At 57.5% G+C, this 19,740-nt stretch overlaps 1 protein-coding gene across 1 annotated transcript; it reads right to left on the bottom strand.

Moving 5' to 3' along the window:
* Positions 1–6,593: 6,593 nt before the first annotated feature.
* PLK5 (polo like kinase 5) lies at positions 6,594–19,310 on the bottom strand. The gene is given in 15 exon segments (XM_025368620.1): positions 6,594–6,976; positions 8,544–8,654; positions 10,465–10,515; positions 10,518–10,621; positions 13,860–13,937; positions 14,187–14,271; positions 14,677–14,753; positions 15,040–15,166; positions 15,319–15,517; positions 16,375–16,470; positions 16,579–16,666; positions 16,825–16,961; positions 17,743–17,864; positions 18,016–18,129; positions 19,147–19,310. Coding segments are annotated over 15 exon segments (1,683 nt in total). The 5' UTR covers positions 19,255–19,310; the 3' UTR covers positions 6,594–6,790.
* Between the last annotated feature and the right edge of the window lie 430 nt (positions 19,311–19,740).

Below are 19,740 nucleotides of genomic sequence, written 5' to 3'. Positions count from 1 at the left end.
GCCGGGCGCGGTGGCTCAAGCCTGTAATCCCAGCACTTTGGGAGGCCGAGACGGGTGGATCACGAGGTCAGGAGATCGAGACCATCCTGGCTAACACGGTGAAACCCCGTCTCTACTAAAAAAAATACGAAAAACTAGCCGGGCGAGGTGGCGGGTGCCTGTAGTCCCAGCTACTCGGGAGGCTGAGGCAGGAGAATGGCATAAACCCGGGAGGCGGAGCTTGCAGTGAGCTGAGATCCGGCCACTGCACTCCAGCCTGGGTGACAGAATGAGACTCCGCCTCAAAAAAAAAAAAAAAAAAAAAAAAAAAAAAAAAAAAAAAATTGAAGTTCTCTATAGGATGCCACAGCACTGAGGAGACAAAGATATCCACTTAAACCATGACATCACAATCCATGATTGTTGACATGGGAAAGTCAATAAATGTTTTAACTTTTAACAAAAGTTTTTCTTCTTTAGGGTTTTTTTTTTTTTTTTTCTTGGTGGAGTTTTGCTCTCGTTGCCCAGGCTGGAGTGCAGTGGCATGATCTCGGCTCACCGCACGCAATCTTCACCTCCCGGGCTCAAGCGATTCTCCTGCCTCAGCCTCTCAAGTAGCTGGGACCACAGGTGCGCATCACCACACCTGGCTAATTTTTGTATTTTTAGTAGAGACGGGGTTTCACCATGTTGCCCAGGCTGGTCTCAAACTCCTGACTTCAGATTATCTGCCCATCTCAGCCTCCCAAAGTGCTGGGGATACAGGTATGAGCCACCATGCCTGGCCTGTTCATTTTGTTTTTAAAGGTGGTGATGCACGTGCTCTGTGTTTTCTCTGCTTTCTTTCGTTCCTCTCTCATCCACACTCCATTCCTGTGGGGTCCCTGGGGGCATCTGCAAATTCTCCCCACTGATCCCTCCTCCTAGGTCTGGCTGCACCAAGGCACACCACCTCCCCTGAACGGTCTCCCTGCTTCCTCCCTCTGCCCCAGCCCAGCGTGCCTGCAGCTTTCTCTACTCCCAGCATGGGCCCCAGTGTCTGTTTTGGTCGTGTTTTCTCTCTCATCCACAAACGCTGGCTTTGCTTCATTCCCCGTTCCATAAAAAGCAAAGAGTTGGCTCTGTCTCCCCAGATGCAGCAACGCACACAGGCACTCGGCCGAGAGGGGACACGGGGACGCTGCCACGTGTCAGTTATTCTTTCCAGGAAAGCGAGCGTAGGAAACAGATGGGAAAAAACTAGAAGACCCTGTCACTTCCCAGAAATAGAGGGGGCCCAGGGACAAGTGGTGGTCGACCCTGGGACTTGAGTTTGATTTGTTAAGGTTGCAATTTTGTGACAAAGAAATGGCATCCAGACCGGGCGCAGTGGCCCACACCTGTAATCCCAGCACTTTGGGAGGCCGAGGCAGGTGGATTGTCTCAGGTCAGGAGTTCAAGACCAGCCTGGGCAACATGGTGAAACCCCATCTCTGCTAAAAATACAAAAAGTAGCTGAGAGTGGTGGCACACACCTGTAGTCCTGGCTACTTAGGAGGCCAAGGCAGGAGAATTGCTTGAATACGGGAGGCGGAGGCTGCAGTGAGCTGAGATCGCGCCACTGCACTCTGGCCTGGGCGACAGAGTGAGACTCCATCTTAAAAAAAAAAGAAAAGAGGCCGGGCGCGGTGGCTCAAGCCTGTAATCCCAGCACTTTGGGAGGCCGAGACGGGCGGATCACGAGGTCAGGAGATCGAGACCATCCTGGCTAACACAGTGAAACCCCGTCTCTACTAAAAAATACAAAAAAAATAGCCGGGCGAGGTGGCGGGCGCCTGTAGTCCCAGCTATAGGGAGGCTGAGGCAGGAGAATGGCGTAAACCTGGGAGGCGGAGCTTGCAGTGAGCTGAGATCCGGCCACTGCACTCCAGCCTGGGCGACAGTGCGAGACTCCCTCTCAAAAAAAAAAAAAAAAAAAAAANGAATTGCTTGAATACGGGAGGCGGAGGCTGCAGTGAGCTGAGATCGCGCCACTGCACTCTGGCCTGGGCGACAGAGTGAGACTCCATCTTAAAAAAAAAAGAAAAGAAAAGAAAAAGAAAAAAAGAAATGGGCTGGGCGTGGTGGATCATGCCTATAATCCCAGCACTTTGGGAGGCTGAGGCGGGCAGATTGCCTGCGGTCAGGAGTTCGAGGCCAGCCTGGCCAACATGGTGAAACCCTGTCTCTACTAAAAATGCAAAAATTAGCCGGGCGCGGTGGCTCACCCCTGTAATCCCAGCACTTTGGGAGGTGGAGGCGGGCGGATCACGAGGTCAGGAGATCGAGACCACAGTGAAACCCCGTCTCTACTAAAAATACAAAAAAATTAGCCAGGCGCGGTAGCGGGTGCCTGTAGTCCCAGCTACTCAGGGGGCTGAGGCAGGAGAATTGCATGAACCTGGGAGGCGGAGCTTGCAGTGAGCCGAGATCGCACCACTGCACTCCAGCCTGGGCAGCAGAGCGAGACTCTGTCTCAAAAAAAAAAAAAAAAGCAAAAATTAGCCGGGTGTGGTGGTGCATGCCTATAATCCCTGCTACTCAGGAGGCTGAGGCAGGAGAGTTGCTTGAAAGCAGGAAGCAGACGTTGCAGTGAGCTCAGATCCCACCACTGCACTCCAGCCTGGGCAACAGAGTGAGACTCTATCTCAAAAAAGAAAAGAGGCCCGGTACAGTGGCTCACGCCTGTAATCCCAGCACTTTGGGAGGCCAAGGCGGGAGGCTCACAGGTCAGGAGTTCGAGACCAGCCTGACCCATATGGTGAAACCCCATCTCTACTAAAATTACAAAAATTAGCTGGGCGTGGTGGCACATGCCTGTAATCCCAGCTACTTGGGAGGCTGAGGCAGGAGAATTGCTTGAACCCAGGAGGCGGAGTGGGCAGCGAGTCGAGATGGCACCACTGCACTCCAGCCTGGGTTACAGAGTGAGACCCTGTCTCAAAAACAAAAAAAAGAAAAAAAAAATCTGCATTTTACTTTCGGAATTGATAGAATATGGTTCCAAAGGGAAGGGGCTGTGAGGAGGGCCCCTGGGGAGATTCAGACCTGCTGGGTGGCCTCGGACTCATCACGCCCCCGTTTGAGTGGCAGAGCGCCCTGCCTGCAGATGGGCGGCCCCAGGACACGCTGTGCTTGGCAGGACGCCGTCCCCATCTCAACCATTCTCTCGCCCCATGCATCACGACCTCAGCGAGGGGCCACTACGGGGACATGGCTCGCTGCTGCGTGTGAGGTGCAGCGTGGGCCTGGGAACGTGTGGTATCTCCTGGGAGTGCCGTTTCTCTACTTCATTGCTTTTTTTTTTTTTTTTTGTGATTACAGAGGAAATCCGCTTTAGGAATTAAACACTAGGCCTGTAAATATTTCAGTTCCTATCTCCAAACTAGGGTCTCTCCTCTTGGGCACTATGGATGTTGGGGCCAAGCCATTCTCTGGGGTGGGGCCGTCCTGGGCATTGCAGGGTACAAAGCAGCGTCCCTGGCCTTCACCCACTCCATGCCAGGAGCACCCCCAGTGTTGATGACCACAGATGTCCCCAGACATAGCCTAGTGTCCCCCGGGGACAGAATCGCCCCTCCACTCCCCACCCCCCCCCACTGAGAACAACTACTTTTTTTTTTTTTTTTTTTGAGATGGAGTTTCTCTCTGTCACCAGGCTGGAGTGCAGTGGTGTGATCTTGGCTCACTGTAACCTCTGACTCCCTGGTTCAACTGATTCTCCTGCCTCAGCCCCCCGAGTATCTGGGACTACAGGCATATGCCACCACATCTGGCTAAATTTTGTATTTTTAGTAGAGCCAGAGTTTCACCATGTTGGCTAGGATGGTCTCGAACTCCCAACCTCAGGTGATCCGCCCGCCTCGGCCTCCCAAGGTGCTGGGATGACAGGCGTGAGCCACCGCGTCTGGCAGAGAATAACTACTATTCTAAAGGCTAAGGTGGCCAGGTGCGGTGGCTCACGCCTGTCATCCCAGCTCTTTGGGAGGCCGAGGCCAGATTACTCCTTGAGGTCAGGAGTTTGAGACCAGCCTGACCAGCATGGTGCTGGGATTACAGGTGTGAGCCTCCGCACCTGGCCGCTAATTTTTGTATTTTTAGTAGAGACGGAGTTTTGCCATGTTGGCCAGGCTGGTCTTGAACTCCTGACCTCAGGTGATCTGTCTACCTTGACTTCCCAAAGTGCTGGCATTACAGGCGTGAGCCACCACGCCCAGCCTTTTTTTTTTTTTTTTTTTTTTTTTTTTTTTTTAGAAAGGTTCTTGCTCTATCACCCAGAGTAGTGGTGGAGTGCCGTGGTGCAATCATAGCTCACTGTACCTTGGAACCCCTGGGCTGAAGCAATCCTCCCACCTGGGCCTCCTGAGTAGCTGGGACCACGGACATGTGCCACCAGGTCTGGCTTTTAAATTTTTAGTAGAGACAGAGTCTCACTATGTTGCCCAGGCAGGTCTCAGACTCCTGTCCTCAAGTGATGCACCCGCCCCAACCTCCCAGCCTGCTGGGATTACAGGCGTGGGCCACCGCACCCATCCTCAATTCTCCCTCTTTTATGACGAGTTTCTGGGGTTGATAATGGGAACTTGGAAGTGGAACTTCATGTAGAATCATGCTGCTGGCAGGGATGCCAGAGAATACATGCCCCCCTTAGGCAGGGAAACTGAGGCCTGGATGTGCCTGGAAGTGGCCAGCTGGGACTGGAGCCCCGGTCTCCCGATCCCACATCGATCGAGGGGGAGTTTTCTCCAGCATAGGATACACCTCTGGCCACCTCAGCGGACACCCCAAGCACAGCCCAGGAGCCTCGTACGGAGAATTGTGGCTTCAAGTGATAATGAGGGGGCCAGGCACGGTGGCTCATGCCCGTAATCCCAGCACTTTGGGAGGCCGAGGTGGGAGGATCACCTGAGGTCATGAGTTCAAGACCAGCCTGACCAACATGGTGAAACCCTGTCTCTATTAAAAACACAAAAATTAGCTGGGCATGGTGGCACATGCCTGTAATCCCAGCTACTCAGGAGGCTGGGGCAGAGGAATCTATTAAACCTGGGAGGTGGAGCTTGCAGTGAGCTAAGATCGTACCACTGCACTCCAGCCTGGGCGACAGAGCAAGACTCCATCTCAAAAAACGAAAGAGCTACTGAGGGGCCTGGAGTCCTTCCGCAATCAGCAAGGATTTTTCTGTCATCAGTTCCAAACCCCTCGGCCTGCCTTAATGCCCCCCGTGAGCCTTCCCACTTCCCCAGCGTCACTCATCCCCGGGGGTGGCCAGATGTTTGAGTCTCTCATCGCTGGACACTTAGGTTGTGTCCAATTTTTTTTTCTTTGAGACGGAGTTTTGCTCTGTTGTCCGTGCTGGAGTGCAATGGTGTGATCTCAGCTCACTGCAACCTCTGCCTCCCGGATTCAAGTGATTCTCCTGCCTCAGCCTCCTGAGTAACTGGGACTACAGGCGTGCAACCACCACACCCAGCTAATGTTTTGTATTCTTAGTAGAGACAGGGTTTCACCATGTTGGCGAGGATGGTCTCAAACTCCTGAGCTCAAGTGATCCGCCTCCCTTGGCCTCCCAAAGTGCTGGGATCACAGGTGTGAGCCACCATGACCAGCCTCATATGACATTTTGACCTAACAACCAACGCTCCATCAGCCCAGAGAGGTCGGGTCCATGAGTGCACCGTCCCCCCAAGGGCAGCACAGGTGACAGTTGTGGTAACTGTGTACTGGAGCATGGCCAGCCGTCGTTCCAGCCTCAGCGTCGGCTTCTTTCCTGTCCACCCATTAAGCAAGTGTCTTGTGCTTTAGATTTGGAGTTACGGCAGAACCCCACTTCTGGTACTAATTTTGTTGTTGTTGAGACGCGGTCTTTGTTCTGTCGCCCAGGCTGGAGTGCAGTGGTGCAATCACAGCTCACTTCAGCCTCAGCCTCCCAGGCTCAAGCGATCCTCCCATCTCAGCCTCCCAAGTAGCTGGGACTACAGGTATGCACCACCATGCCCGGCTTTTTTTTCTTTTTTTTTTGAGACGGAGTCTCGCTTTGTCGCCCAGGATGGAGTGCAGTGGCGCGATCTCGGCTCACTGCAAGCTCTGCCTCCTGGGTTCACACCATTCTTCTGCCTCAGTCTTCCGAGTAGCTGGGACTACAGGTGCCCGCCACCACGCCCGGCTGATTTTTTGTATTTTTAGTAGAGACAGGGTTTCACCAGGTTAGCCAGGATGGTCTCGATCTCCTGACCTCATGATCCACCCGCCTCAGCCTCCCAAAAGTGCTGGGATTACAGGCTTGAGCCAGCGCCCCTGGCCCATGCCCAGCTAATTTTTTGTAGAGATGGGGTCTTGCCATGTTGCCCAGGCTGGTCACAAACTCCCGGGCCCAAGCGATCCTCCTGCCTTGGCCTCCCAAAGTGCTGGCATTCCAGGCATGAGCCACTAGACTGGCCCTCTGGTGCTAACGTCTGCAGTGGTGAAAACGTAGCCCACCTCTGCCACTAAGGGCAACAGGGAGGAGGCAACGTCACGTGGGATCAACGTTCTTTTGCCAAAGCTCCTCCAAACGCTTTCCCCCAAAGAGAGGCAGACCATGGCCTACAGCATTTCAAATCGTCTTTAATGAAAAAGGAAGAGATCCCAGCAGAGTCTGGCTTGACCAGTCATGCCACAAGGCAAGAACCACCTCCCATGTGCCCCCAAACTCTCCCCCAGGACAGCCCCTCTGTGGGGATCCACAGGAATGGAAATGGAGCCTGGGTTCCTGGCACTATCATGCAGGGGTCCACTCTGACCCTCAGGGGCATTAGATACTCTGCAGCATGCGGAAGGCGTGGTGAAGGTGCTGCCGGGTGGCGGGGGCGCAGCCACGGCTCCGCAGGATGTCCAGGGAGTAGGAGGTGCCGGGGGGACCCTGCTCCCAGAGGGTGAGCTGCAAACCCTCACCCTCGCCACTCAGCACCAGTTGGGCCGGGACTCCACTGAAACTCATCTGCAAAGGGTAAGATACCAGGCAAGGGGAGAAGGGTTCCCCTGCACCTGCTGCCAGCCCTGGCGCTCCAGGAGAAGGACAAGTGGACACTGGACCCAGAGCCCCCAATCTGGCCCCTAGAGCCTGCTCCAGCCACAGGAACTTGGGGTCGGGAGGCCAAACGCTCCACTGTACACCTGGGGAAACTGACGCTCAGATGGGGGCTCCCCTGCCCACAGTCTTCCAGCAAGACCCCTGACGTTTTTTGTTTTTTGTTTGTTTGGTTTTTTTTTTTGAGACGGAGTCTTGCTCTGTCACCCAGGCTGGAGTGCAGTGGCGCAATCTCGGCTCACTGCAAGCTCCGCCTCCCGGGTTCACGCCATTCTCCTGCCTCAGCCTCTTGAGTAGCTGGGACTACAGGTGCCCGCCACCACGCCTGGCTAATTTTTTGTATTTTTAGTAGAGATGGGGTTTCACTGTGTTAGCCAGGATGGTCTGGATCTTCTGACCTCGTGATCCGCCCGCCTGGGCCTCCAAAGTGCTGGGATTACAGGCGTGAGCCACCGCGCCTGGCTTTTTTTTTTTTGGAGATGATTTTTGCTCTGTTGCCCAGGCTGCAGTGCAGTGGTGCGATCTCAGCTCACTGCAACCCCCGCCTCCCGGGTTCAAGCGATTCTCCTGCCTCAGCCTCCTGAGTAGCTGGGATTACAGGCGCCACCATGCCTGGCTAAGTTTTGTATTCTTAGTAGAGATGGGGTTTCACCATGTTGGTCAGGCTGATCTCGAACTCCTGACCTTGTGATCTGCCCGCCTTGGCCTCCCAAAGTGCTGGGATTACAGGCATGTGGCACCCAGCCAAGACCCCTGACTCTTAATCCCATGACCTTGGATATACAACCACCTCCAGGCCAGGCGCGGTGGCTCAAGCCTGTAATCCCAGCACTTTGGGAGGCCGCGACGGGCGGATCATGAGGTCGGGAGATCGAGACCATCCTGGCTAACACAGTGAAACCCCGTCTCTAGTAAAAAAAATACAAAAAACTAGCCGGGCGAGGTGGCGGGCGCCTGTAGTCCCAGCTACTCAGGAGGCTGAGGCAGGAGAATGGCGTAAACCCGGAAGGCGGAGCTTGCAGTGAGCTGAGATCCGGCCACTGCACTCCAGCCTGGGTGACAGAGTGAGACTCCATCTGAACAACAACAACAAAAAACCACCTCCAAGAAGGGTCACTTGTTTTTTATTTTTTATTTTTATTTTTTAGAGACAGGGTCTCGCTCTGTTGCCCAGGCTGGAGTGCAATGGTGCAATTATAGCTCACTGCAGCCTCGATCTCCCAGGTTCAAAGGATCCTCCCACCTCAGCCTCCCAAGCGCTGGGATTACAGGCGTGAGCCACAGTGCCTGGCCCAAAAACGTCACACGTTTTCCATGCTGTGGCTTCTGTACTTAGGAGCCAATACTTTTTTTTTTTCTTTTTTGGGAGGGAAATGCTTCCTAGGGCTCCCCCAAAGCTTGTTCCCTAACAGCCCAGGCAGGCCAGACCCCACCCTGCTGAGCCCCATTGGCCCCTGAGTGTGAGCCCCGGGCTCACCTGCACCGTCCCATCGCTGAACAGCAGCAGCAAGCCTTGCTCAGAGGCCAGGAAGCGCAGGAGGCAGAGGCCAGGTCCAGCAGGTGGCACAGGTGTGGAGAGGGTCCCCTCCTGTGGACAGACTTGGCTGAGGTCATGGGGAGCAGGGGGTGTCCCCACCCCTCGCCCTCCCAGCACCCCAGCTCTCACCTCCCGCAGCCGCCGCTTCAGGCAGCCGGCAAAGAGCTGCAGCACAGCCAGCTTGGCACACAGCGGGCCGGGCACATCCCTCAGGGTGAAGGTTTCCAGCTTCCCGCGGCCGGGCATGTAGCACACTTGGCTGGGGCCAGGACACAGGGCGTCTGTCCTGGGCAGCCCAGGCCAGTGGACACCTTTCCATGCAGCTACACCTCCTGGAATGGTGGCTTTAAGGAGCAGCTCTGCCCTGGCCACACCTTATCTGTATGCCCAGTGCATGCTAATAAGGTCCCAGTAGGCCGGGCGCGGTGGCTCATGCCTGTAATCCCAACACTTTGGGAGGCCGAGGCAGGCAGATCACCTGAGGTCAAGAGTTTGAGACCAGCCTGACCAACATGGAGAAACCCCGTCTCTACTACAAATACAGAATTAGCCGGACGTGGTGGCAGGTGCCTGTAATCCCAGCTACTCGCGAGGCTGAGGCAGGGGCATTGCTTGAACCCGGGAGGCGGAGGTTGTGGTGAGCCAAGATTGTACCATTGCACTCCAGCCTGGGCGACAAGAGCAAAACTCCATCTAAAAAAAAAAAAAGAGAGACAGGGTCTCGTTCTGTCCCCCAGGCTGGAGTGTAGTGGTGCAGTCATAACTCACTGGAGCCCTAACCTCCTGGGACCAAGTGATCCTCCCACCTCAGCCAGCCAAGTAGCTGGAACTAGTGACATATAGCCCTGCAGTTGGCTAATTAAAAAAAAAAAAAAACGGCCAGGTGCGGTGGCTCACACCTGTAATCCCAGCACTTTCGGAGGCCGAGGTGGCCGAGGCAGGCAGATCACCTGAGGTCAGGAGTTCGAGACCAGCCTGGCCCACATGGAGAAACTCCGTCTCTACTAAAAATACAAAATTAGCCGGGTGTGGTGGTGGACGCCTGTAATCCCAGCTATTCACGAAGCTGAGGCAGGAGAATCGCTTGAACCCAGGAGGCGGAGGTTGTGGTGAGCCAAGATCGCGCCATTGCACTCTAGCCTGGGCAACAAGAGTGAACTTCCGTCTCAAAAAAAAGAAAAAAGAAAAAAATTAGCTGGGCGTGGTGGCAGTCACCTGTAGTCCCAGCTACTCAGGAGGCTGAGGCAGGAGAATGGCATGAACCCGGGAGGCGGAGCTTGCAGTGAGCCTAGATCATGCCACTGCACTCCAGCCTGGGTGACAGAGCAAGACTCCGTCTCAGGAAAAAAAAATTTTTTTAGAGATAGGATAGGTCTTCCTATGTGGCCCAGGCTGATCTCAAACTCCTGGGTTCAAGCAATTCTCCCACCTCAGCCTCCCACAGTGCCAGGATTATAGGCATGCACCACAAGCCCAGCTAATTTTTAAAATTTTTGTAGAGATGGGGTCTTGATAGGTTGTCCAGGCTGATCTCAAACTCCTGGACTCAAGCGATCCTGCTGCCTTGGCCTCCCAAAGCACAGGGTTGCTGCTTGCCATTCACGTCACTTTCTCAGAGACCCCTTCCCCTTCCACCCCCCCACACTACTGGGATTCACCTCCCTTCCTAATCTGCCTCTTCACTGGGTTCATTTCCTACAGAAAAGCACTTGGTCATTCATTTGTTTAGCGTTGTTCTCCCCGACCAGGCAGGGAGCACCTGTAGGTGTGCACAGCAGGTGCTTAATAAATACTTGAGAGATGAATGAAAAAAGGCAGGGGGAGCGCCTGGTCCCCCAGGGCACAGGAGGCCACAACTTACCCTCCGGGGGGACGCAGGGCCATGTGGGTGCCGTCCCGAAGCAGGACACCACTGCCCCCGTCCGAGAGCTGGTAGCCAAAGCCGTATTTGCTGGAATGATCCACCCATTTGGGGGCCCAGAGGATGAGCCGCTGCTCTCCCAGGGGGTCCTGTGTGGCTGGGCGCAAACAAACATATGCTGAGCCAAGGGTCGGGGTCAGGCATATAGTAGGCGCTCAATAAATGCGATGGACCGAAACCATGGGTGAGACCCTTTCCATGGCGGGGACCGGACAGAGGCTTGGGGGCTTCAGTGGTGGATTCTAGGAGACCAGACATCAACAGAAGCCATGGAACCGTAACGAATTCCTGGCTTGCAGAGGGAGACTGTGGGCACCCCTGGGAATGAGCAATTCTCAAATGCTTGCGATGCTCTGAAAATACTACATATTTCTGTGTGTGTGTGTGTTTGTTTTGTTTTGTTTTTTTGAGACGGAGTCTTGCTCTGTTGCCAGGCTGGAGTGTAATGGTGCGATCTCAGCTCACTGCAACCTCCGCCTCCCAGGTTCAAGCGATTCTCCTGCCTCAGCCTCCCAAGTAGCTGGGATTACAGGCACCCGCCACTGCGCCCAGTTAAGTTTCGTATTATTAGTAGACATGGGGTTTCTCCATGTTAGCCAGGATGGTTTCGATCTCCTGACCTCAAGTGATCCACCCGCCTCGGCCTCCCAAAGTGCTGGGATTACAGGTGTGAGCCACCACGCCCGGCCTGGTTTTTTGTTTTGTTTTGTTTTTTGAAACAGAGTCTCACTCTGTCCCCCAGGCTAGAGTGCAATGGCGTGATCTCAGCTCACTGCAACCTCCGCCTCCCAGGGTTCAAGCAATTCTTCTGCCTCAGCCTCTTGAGTAGCTGGGATTATAGGCGCCTGCAGCCACACCCGGCTAATTTTTGTATTTTTAGTAGAGACAGGGTTTTGCCATGTTGGCCAGGCTGGTCTCGAACTCCCGACCTCAGGTGACCCCCCCGCCTTGGCCTCCCGAAGTGCTGGGATTCCAGGCGTGAGTCACTGCGCCCGGCCCCGTTTCTGGGTTTTTGATTGTCTGTCTGTTTGCTTTTCAGACAGGGTCTTACTCTGTTGCCCAGACTGAAGTGCAGTGGCATGATCTCAGCTCACTGCAGCCTCCACCTCCGAGTTCAAGTGATCCTCCTTCCTCAGCCTCCTGAGCATCTGGGACAACACGCATGTGCCACCATGCCCGGCTCTTTTTTTTGTAGAGATGTGATCTTGCTATATTGCCCCGGCTGGTCTCAAACTCCTGGACTCAAGCAGTTTGCCAGCCTCAGCCTCCCAACGTGCCGGGATTAGAGTGGTGTGAACCACCACATCCAGCCAAAAGTTTTATTTTACTCAAAAAGTTTTTTATTTTAGGCCAGGCGCTGTGGCTCACCCCTGTAATCCCAGCACTTTGGGAGGCCGAGGCGGGTGGATCACCTGAGGTCGAGAGTTCGAGACCAGCCTGGCCGACATGGTGAAACCCCGTCTTACTGAAAATACAAAAATTAGCTGGGCGTGGTGGTACATGCCAGAGGCTGAGGCAGGAGAATAGCTTGAACCCAGGAGGTGGAGGTTGCAGTGAACCGAGATCGTGCCATTGCGCTCCAGCCTGGGCAAGACAGAGTGAGACTGTGTTGGGGAAAAAAAAAAAAGGCCAGGAGCGGTGGCTCACACCTGTAATCCCAGCACTTTGGGAGGTCAAGGCGGGTGGATCACGAGGTCAGGAGATCGAGACCATCCTGGCTAACACAGTGAAACCCCATCTCTAAAAAATAAAATAAAGTCAGGCCGGGCGCGGTGGCTCAAGCCTGTAATCCCAGCACTTTGGGAGGCCGAGACGGGCGGATCACGAGGTCAGGAGATCGAGACCATCCTGGCGAACACGGTGAAACCCCGTCTCTACTAAAAAATACAAAAAACTAGCCGGGCGAGGTGGCGGGCGCCTGTGGTCCCAGCTACTCGGGAGGCTGAGGCAGGAGAATGGCGTAAGCCCGGGAGGCGGAGCTTGCAGTGAGCCGAGATCGCGCCACTGCACTCCAGCCTGGGCGACAGAGCCAGACTCCGTCTCAAAAAAAAAATAAAATAAAATAAAATAAAATAAAAAATTAGCTGGGCATCGTGGCAGGCGCCTGCAGTCCCAGCTACTCGGGAGGTTGAGGCAGGAGAATAGCATGAACCCGGGAGGTGGAGCTTGCAGTGAGCCAAGATCGTGCCACAGCACTCCAGCCTGGGTAACAGAGCTAGATTCCATCTCAAAAAAACAAAACAAAACAAAATAAAAAGGCGGCCAGGCATGGTGGCTGATGATGCCTGTAATCCCAGCACTTTGGGAGGCTGAGGCGGGCGGATCATCTGAGGTCAGGAGTTCAAGACCAACCTGGCCAACATGGTGAAACCCTGTCTCTACTAAAAATACAAAAATTAGCAGGCGTGGTGGCACACACCTGTAATCCCAGCTACTCGAGAGGCTGAGGCAGGAGAATCGCTTTGAACCCAGGAGGCAGAGGTTGCGGTGAGCCAAGATAGCACCATTGCACTTTGCACTCCAGCCTGGGCAACAGAGTGAGACTCCGTCTCTTAAAAAAAAAAAAAAGAAAAGAAGAGGCTTCTTCTGGGCTGGAGACCTGGTGTGGGGTTTGGGGCTCCCTCTCTAAGTGGGGCAGGACGTGTGGGTCAGTGGAGGCTGAGGGAGAGGAAGAGGGTTTGGGTTCTGGGACACTGCGGATAAGAGGGGTCCCCCTTTGGAGTGTGGCCTGTGGGCACCGGGCTCTGTGGCCAATGTCCCATGTCACATTTCCTCATCACTGGGTCTCTAACAAGACCGGATCATGAATTTAAGAGACCCTGGGGCCAGGCGCGGTGGTTCAAGCCTGTAATCCCAGCACTTTAGGAGGCCGAGGCGGGTGGATCACGAGGTCAGGAGATCGAGACCATCCTGGCTAACACAGTGAAACCCCGTCTCTACTAAAAAAATATAAAAAAACTAGCCGGGCGAGGTGGCAGGCGCCTGTAGTCCCAGCTACTCGGGAGGCTGAGGCAGGAGAATGGCGTGAACCCGGGAGGCGGAGCTTGCAGTGAGCCGAGATCCAGCCACCGCACTCCAGCCTGGGCGACAGAGCGAGACTCCGTCTCAAAAAAAAACAAAAGAGAGAACCTGAAAGGTAAGGTTGCCTCAGAGCCCTCTGTGCCAGGCTCTGCATACAGGAGGGCTAACCCACTCCCCTGATGTCACCGTGTCCTGGGGCCCTCACCCCTACTCCTCACCCCCAGAAACACCCAGGAGGGCCCAGGATGGGAATGAAGGCAATTTTACTTGGCTACTGAGAGAAAGGGTGATCTGGGGGTTGGGCTGGCTCCTACCCGGGAGGCCCATGTCCAGGCACAGCTGCAGGTGTCTGAGGGCTGCCTCCACCTCCGGCCGCCGGCTCCCCTCGGGCCCTGGGAGGACAGGTCTATGTGCCGCAGACAGGCCCGGGTCCCCACCACCAGGCTCCTCCAACCGGCCCCGCTGCCCACGGCTCCATCCAGGAACACCTCATCCTCACCCCAGAGATGGCATTCCCATTTGACAGGCGGGAAAGGTGAGGCCGGGACGGCGGCTGTGACCCTGGTAAACCACGGCCTTGGTCTCCCCTTTACTTGTACCTCCCCACCTGCAGCCCCGGGCTGGGACGGGGATCTGCTTACTGGCCAGGTCACTCTGCAGGGTCCCATGTGCGACCAGGTGGATGGGGGCTTCCAGGCAGGGAACCCCTTTCGCCCACAGGGAGCTCTGAGGTGGGAGCAGCCCCTGGGAGAGGCGTGAGGTGGGTGGCGGGCTCTGGCCCCTGCCTGTGCCCGCCGAGCTCTGCACACAGAGGCACTGCTTTCCCCTTGGCAGGCAGCCTCGGAGCGTCTCAGAGGCATACACGCGGCGCTCAATAAATGCAATGGACTGAAGCCATGGATGGGACCCTTCCCGTGGCCTGGAGCCTGGCCCTTGGGAAACCCCAGGTGGGCACATTTGGACGCAAATGGATCCCAGCTTTGAAGCATCAGGACGGGACCAGGGAGAGGGGGCCGGGCTTGGAGACCCCAGAAGGGGTTCAGAGAAGCTGGCATGGAGGAGGGGGTTTTAGCAGGGGTCAGGCATGCCCTCCACCTGTCCCTCCCCGTGTCCCCCACCCCGACGTCTCACCTCACCGCCCCATTCCATGGAGTCAGGGTCTGGCCCATCTTTTCCTGGACCCGAGGCCTCTTTAGGTGTGAAGGGGCCTGAGGGAGGCACAAGACCTTGGAGGGGGCACAGCCTGGGCCCCGAGCGGGGCGGGGGGCACCTGCTACCCACACCCACCCCTGATGTGGAGACAGAGCGGAGCAGGTGGCAGGTGTGGGCAGGTGGGAGGTGGGGGCAGGTGGGAGGTGGGGGCAGGTGGGAGGTGTGGGCAGGTGGGAGGTGTGGGAGGTGGGAGGTGTGGGCAGGTGGGAGGTGGGAGCAGGTATTGCGTAGATAGCAGGCAGAGGCAGGTGTTGAGCAGGTGTGGGCAGGGGTGGTACTTACAGGGTGGCCGGCACTGCGTGAGCAGCAGCTGGCCCACCTTCCGGAAGATCTTGCCCAGAGGCGGGGGTACGGCAAATATGGGGGGACTGTGGCAGGAGTGGGCCGGCAGCCGGTCTGGAGTGAAACCCTTCAGATGGGGGATTTGGGGTCATCCCCAGCTTAAGTTGCCCAGCTCCTGAGCACCTGGGTTACCTGGGGCAGGGGGCCTGGCCTCGGCTGAGCAGGGCAGGCTCTGGCTCATCACCTGCCGGGGACCCCACGCCGGGGACCGCCGCCCACCTGCGTGAAGAAGTCATCCTGCAGCAGGTGGTCCAGGCTGGGCCGCGCAGCCGGGTTGGGTGCCAGGAGGCGTGCGATGAGGCGGCGTGCATTGGCAGACAGATGAGTGGGTTCGGGGTAGTGGCCCTCACGGATGTTTTGGTACATCTCCGACAGGGGTGAGGCCATGAAGGGCGGGGCGCCGGTCAGCACCGTGTACCTGGGCCAGGTCGGGGGCAAGAACCTGGGCGTCCAGGCACCACTCACAGCTGCCCCTGCACACTTGACTGGACCTGCCTACACAGCCCGCCTTTGCAACCCGTGTCGGCTTACTCACCTCCCAACATCCGCCTGCACCTGGCACCCTGTGCATTCCCATGCACCCTGCTTGGTTGACACCAGCATCTGTCCGTCCCCTGCCTGCACGTGGCTCGCCCTGAACTCACCTGCATACACTTTTTCAATTCTCCTATTTTTTTTTTTTTAGACAGGGTCTCCTTCTGTTGTCCCAGGCTGGAGTGCCGTGGTGCGATCACAGCCCTCTGCAGTCTCCACCTCCTGAGCTCAAGCGATCCTCCCATCTCAGCCTCCTGAATAGCTGCACACCACCACTCCTGGCTAATTTTGGTAATTTTTGTACAGACAGGGTTTTGCCAACTTGACCAGGCTGGTCTTGAACTCCTGGGCTCAAGCGATCCTCCTGCCTTGGCCTCCCAAAGCTCTAGGATTACAGGCGTGAATCACCACGCCCGGCCTCCACCTTCCAATGCTATCCTATGCCCGCTCACACCTGCCTTGTGCCCACACATGCTGCATCCCTGTACACATACACCCTGACCTGCCTGTGCTGCTGCCACCTGCCCATACCTGTCCACGTGTCTGTGCACACCCTCCCCCATCCTCCCTTGCACACGCATCCCCACACACATACTGTTCATACGGCACACTTGGTGGTGACAGGTGCCTGTTCCATGCGCCCCACCCTGCACACCAGTGCCCACCTGTTCCGTGCAGGCTCCCCCTTGCTGCACCTGCCCCCCTGGAGGCCCTGCCCGCCCTCCCCAGGACCCCACTCACATGATGCAGCCCAGAGCCCAGATGTCTGACTGGCAGGAGTGCCCGTTTCTGGAGACAACCTCGGGGGCCAGGAAGTTCGGGGTGCCACAGAGCACTCTAGGAGGGGTGTCATGGGGGGGCTCAGGAAGGCTGGCATCCCCGTGCCAGACTTCAGGGCCAGCCGTGCCCACCCGGACAGACTGCTCAGAGCCCCCTGGCTCTCACCCGTGGCAGTGGCCCCCTGGTCCCACCTTGGCCGCCAGCCCCAGGTCTCCAATCTTCACCTCCATGTTCTTGTTAAGGAAGAAGTTACCTGGCAGTGGGAGGGGCATCGTGCATGGGGGCAGATCTGCACCCACCTCCCAATGCCTCCGCCCACAGCCCCCGCCCACAGTTCCCCCTTCCCGGCACTCCCGACGCCTCCGCCCACAGCCCCCGCCCACAGTTCCCCTTCCCCTTCCCGGCACTGACTGAGCTTCAGGTCTCGGTGCACGATGTGCCGCTGGTGCAGGTAGTGCAGGCCGCTGACCAGGCCCCGCAGGTAGTAGCGCACCTCTGGCTCAGTCAGGGTCTGCCGCGCCCTCAGCACGTGGGCCAAAGACTGCAGGTGACCAGCAGGCAGCAGTCCCGGCACCCAACGGCCCCACATTAGAAGGCAAAGGTAAGCTCAACCTGGCCGAGGTGGTATGGCTGACTCTGGGATGAGCACAGGTGAGCACAGATGACCAACCCCAATAGGAGCCTACGGGTTCAGATGGGCCCACGTGGCCACTGAGGGGGGCACGCACCTTTCCCCACAGACACAGCCACTCAGCCCCAGTCCTGCACCTGGCACCACCTTGAGGGTAAACACGGCGCTGGTGGACATGCCCGTCAGCTTGAGAAGGAAGGACCAGGTGATCGGCAGTGAGCGCAGAGGGGGCATATTCTGGCACAGGTGGACCCAGGTGAGCTCAGGTGTACTTAATGGGCACAGTGAGTTCAGGGATGTATGATGGCATGACTAAATTCAACTAGGCCACGGTGGGCACAGCTGGGTGCAGGAGGGGCGTGGGCGACCCCAGGTAGGCATAGGGGCATGCTGGTGTGTACAGGTGGGTATGGGTGAGTCCAAGGGGGCCAAGAAGAAGCAAATGTATTCTGATGGGCCCAGGCGGTCACAGGAGTATAAGCTGGGTCCAGGTGTGGTAGGTGGATCAAGAGAGCCTAGGTGTGCCCAGGTGAGTAAAGGATGGACACAAATGGCCCCATGTAGGCATAGGAAGCGCTGGCGACTGGACAGCAGAGGGCACACAGGATGGTTCGGGGTCAGCAGCGAGGTGCAAATGGACACCGGGTGGACACAGACGGGCATAGCCGACACGAATGCTGCCCTCTCCCCACCCCCCGGGCACCTGGCGGCTGCAGTACTCCAGCACCATGTACACGTGGTCGCGGTCAGCAAAGTGTCCGTGGAAGGCCACGATGTTGCGGTGTCGCAGGCGGCTGTGCAGGGCAATCTCACGCTCCACCTGCTGGCACGGCCCCGACATGTACCTGCCTGCAGGATGCTCGCCTGCCTCGTGTGCAATCTCATGTCCACCCAGGGCTGGGACGAAAGGGCAGGGCCTTCTTTGGGAAATGCTGCGGGCTGCGGGCCCTAGGGACCGACGGGACACGCACCTTTCCCTGTGTGCGAAGGCACCCAGGCCCGGCCCCGCCACGCGGCACCACCTTGAGGGCAAACACAGCGCTGGTGGACATGTCCGTCAGCTTGTAGCAGCGGCTGAAGGCGCCCTGAGGGGAGGGCCAGCGGATCAGCGGGCAGGTGCGCACAGGTGTGCAAGCCGGCAGCATGTACAGAGGCACAGGGCAGCCAGGGACACAGGTGTGGCCAAGTCTCTTCACACACACACACACCGGGGAGAAAACAATACACAGCACCCACCCTCCCACCTGGACACACAAGAACGCACAGAGACACAGGCACATCCACGCCTGGTGCATACAGGCACGGACCACAAGACAGCACCGGACGCACAACACCACGCCTGAATACGACACACGAACACACAATGCCCAGACACAGAGTCACCATGCATGGACACACAACACCACACCCAGACACACAACGCAGCAACACGCAAACACATGAATATACAATGTCTGGACATACAGTCACCATGTGTGGACACACAACCAACACCCAGACACAGCACAGGAACACACAAACACACGGACACACAACACCCGGACACACAATACAACACATGGACAAAGACACAGATACACAAACACAACACATGAATACACAACTCCCAGACACACCACATATGAACACACAAACACAAGCACACTACATGAACACACAACACCCAGACACACAATGACTAGACACACAAAGGCATGACGCACAAACACAACAGGTGAACAAGCAACACAACACCCCGACACACACACGAACACCGCACAGCACCCAGGCACTTGGAAGCAGTGGGCACAGACATGGCACACTCGGACCCTCGCCAGGCTCGCACACACACCCAGAGGCAACACAGCGTCGCATCCCGAGGCCGAGCCGCACGCCCACACCCCGGACACGCAACCCACGGACACACCGCGCAGCGCGCCCAACACGGTTCCCGCCACGCGAAACCCCGCACTGGAGGCCCCGCGGCTCCGGACGCGCGCCCGCGCCAGACCCCGCGCTCGCAGGCACGCGCCGCGCAGACCTCGCCGGATAGCCCGCGCCCCCGGGGACCCCAGCCTGGCCTGGCCCGGCCCCCTCGCGGACTCGGGGCGCGGGGCCCCCACCTTGCCGATCAGCTTCCCGCGCCTGTACACGCGGCCCGAGCCCGGGTCTCGCAGAAAGGCGGCGACCAGGGGGCGGCTCCTGCGCCGCCGCCGCGGCCGGGGCTCCATCGCGCGGGCTCTGGCGCAGCAGGGCCGGGACCACGGCTCCGGGACCGCTCCGGGGCCGCTCTGGGGGCGCAGGAGCCGCCGGGGCGCGTCTTATTGGCCGCAGGGGCGGGGAGGGGGCGGAGCCCGGGCGCTGGGCCGGCCGGGGGAGGGGCTGGAGGTGCCCGGCCGGGGAGTGGGGGGCGCGTGGGCGGCGGGGATGCAGCGGCTGGGGAAGTTCCAGGGACTAGAGCGCGCCCGAAGCCCGTGCGCCAACCGGGCGCTAGGAACCACGTTCAGCCCGCGAGCTCCTCCGACCCTGCACCCCCGGGCTGGCTGGGAACCGCTGCTGCGGCCCCTTTACCGAGCGGGAAACTGAGGTTCTCTCGCGCGTGGGGGTTTGGGGGCTTCCGGGGGCCTCTCCCCCAAAAGTGCACTTGAGGTATGAGCTTCGTCGTTCCGAATGTGTGCCATTTCGGGTCCTCCCTGCTGGCGGGTCCCTGGGGCCCA

Source organism: Theropithecus gelada, chromosome 19, assembly GCF_003255815.1.
Source record: "Theropithecus gelada isolate Dixy chromosome 19, Tgel_1.0, whole genome shotgun sequence".
In the NCBI taxonomy this organism is placed as follows: domain Eukaryota; kingdom Metazoa; phylum Chordata; class Mammalia; order Primates; family Cercopithecidae; genus Theropithecus; species Theropithecus gelada.
This window is presented reverse-complemented; position numbering and strand designations above follow the sequence as displayed.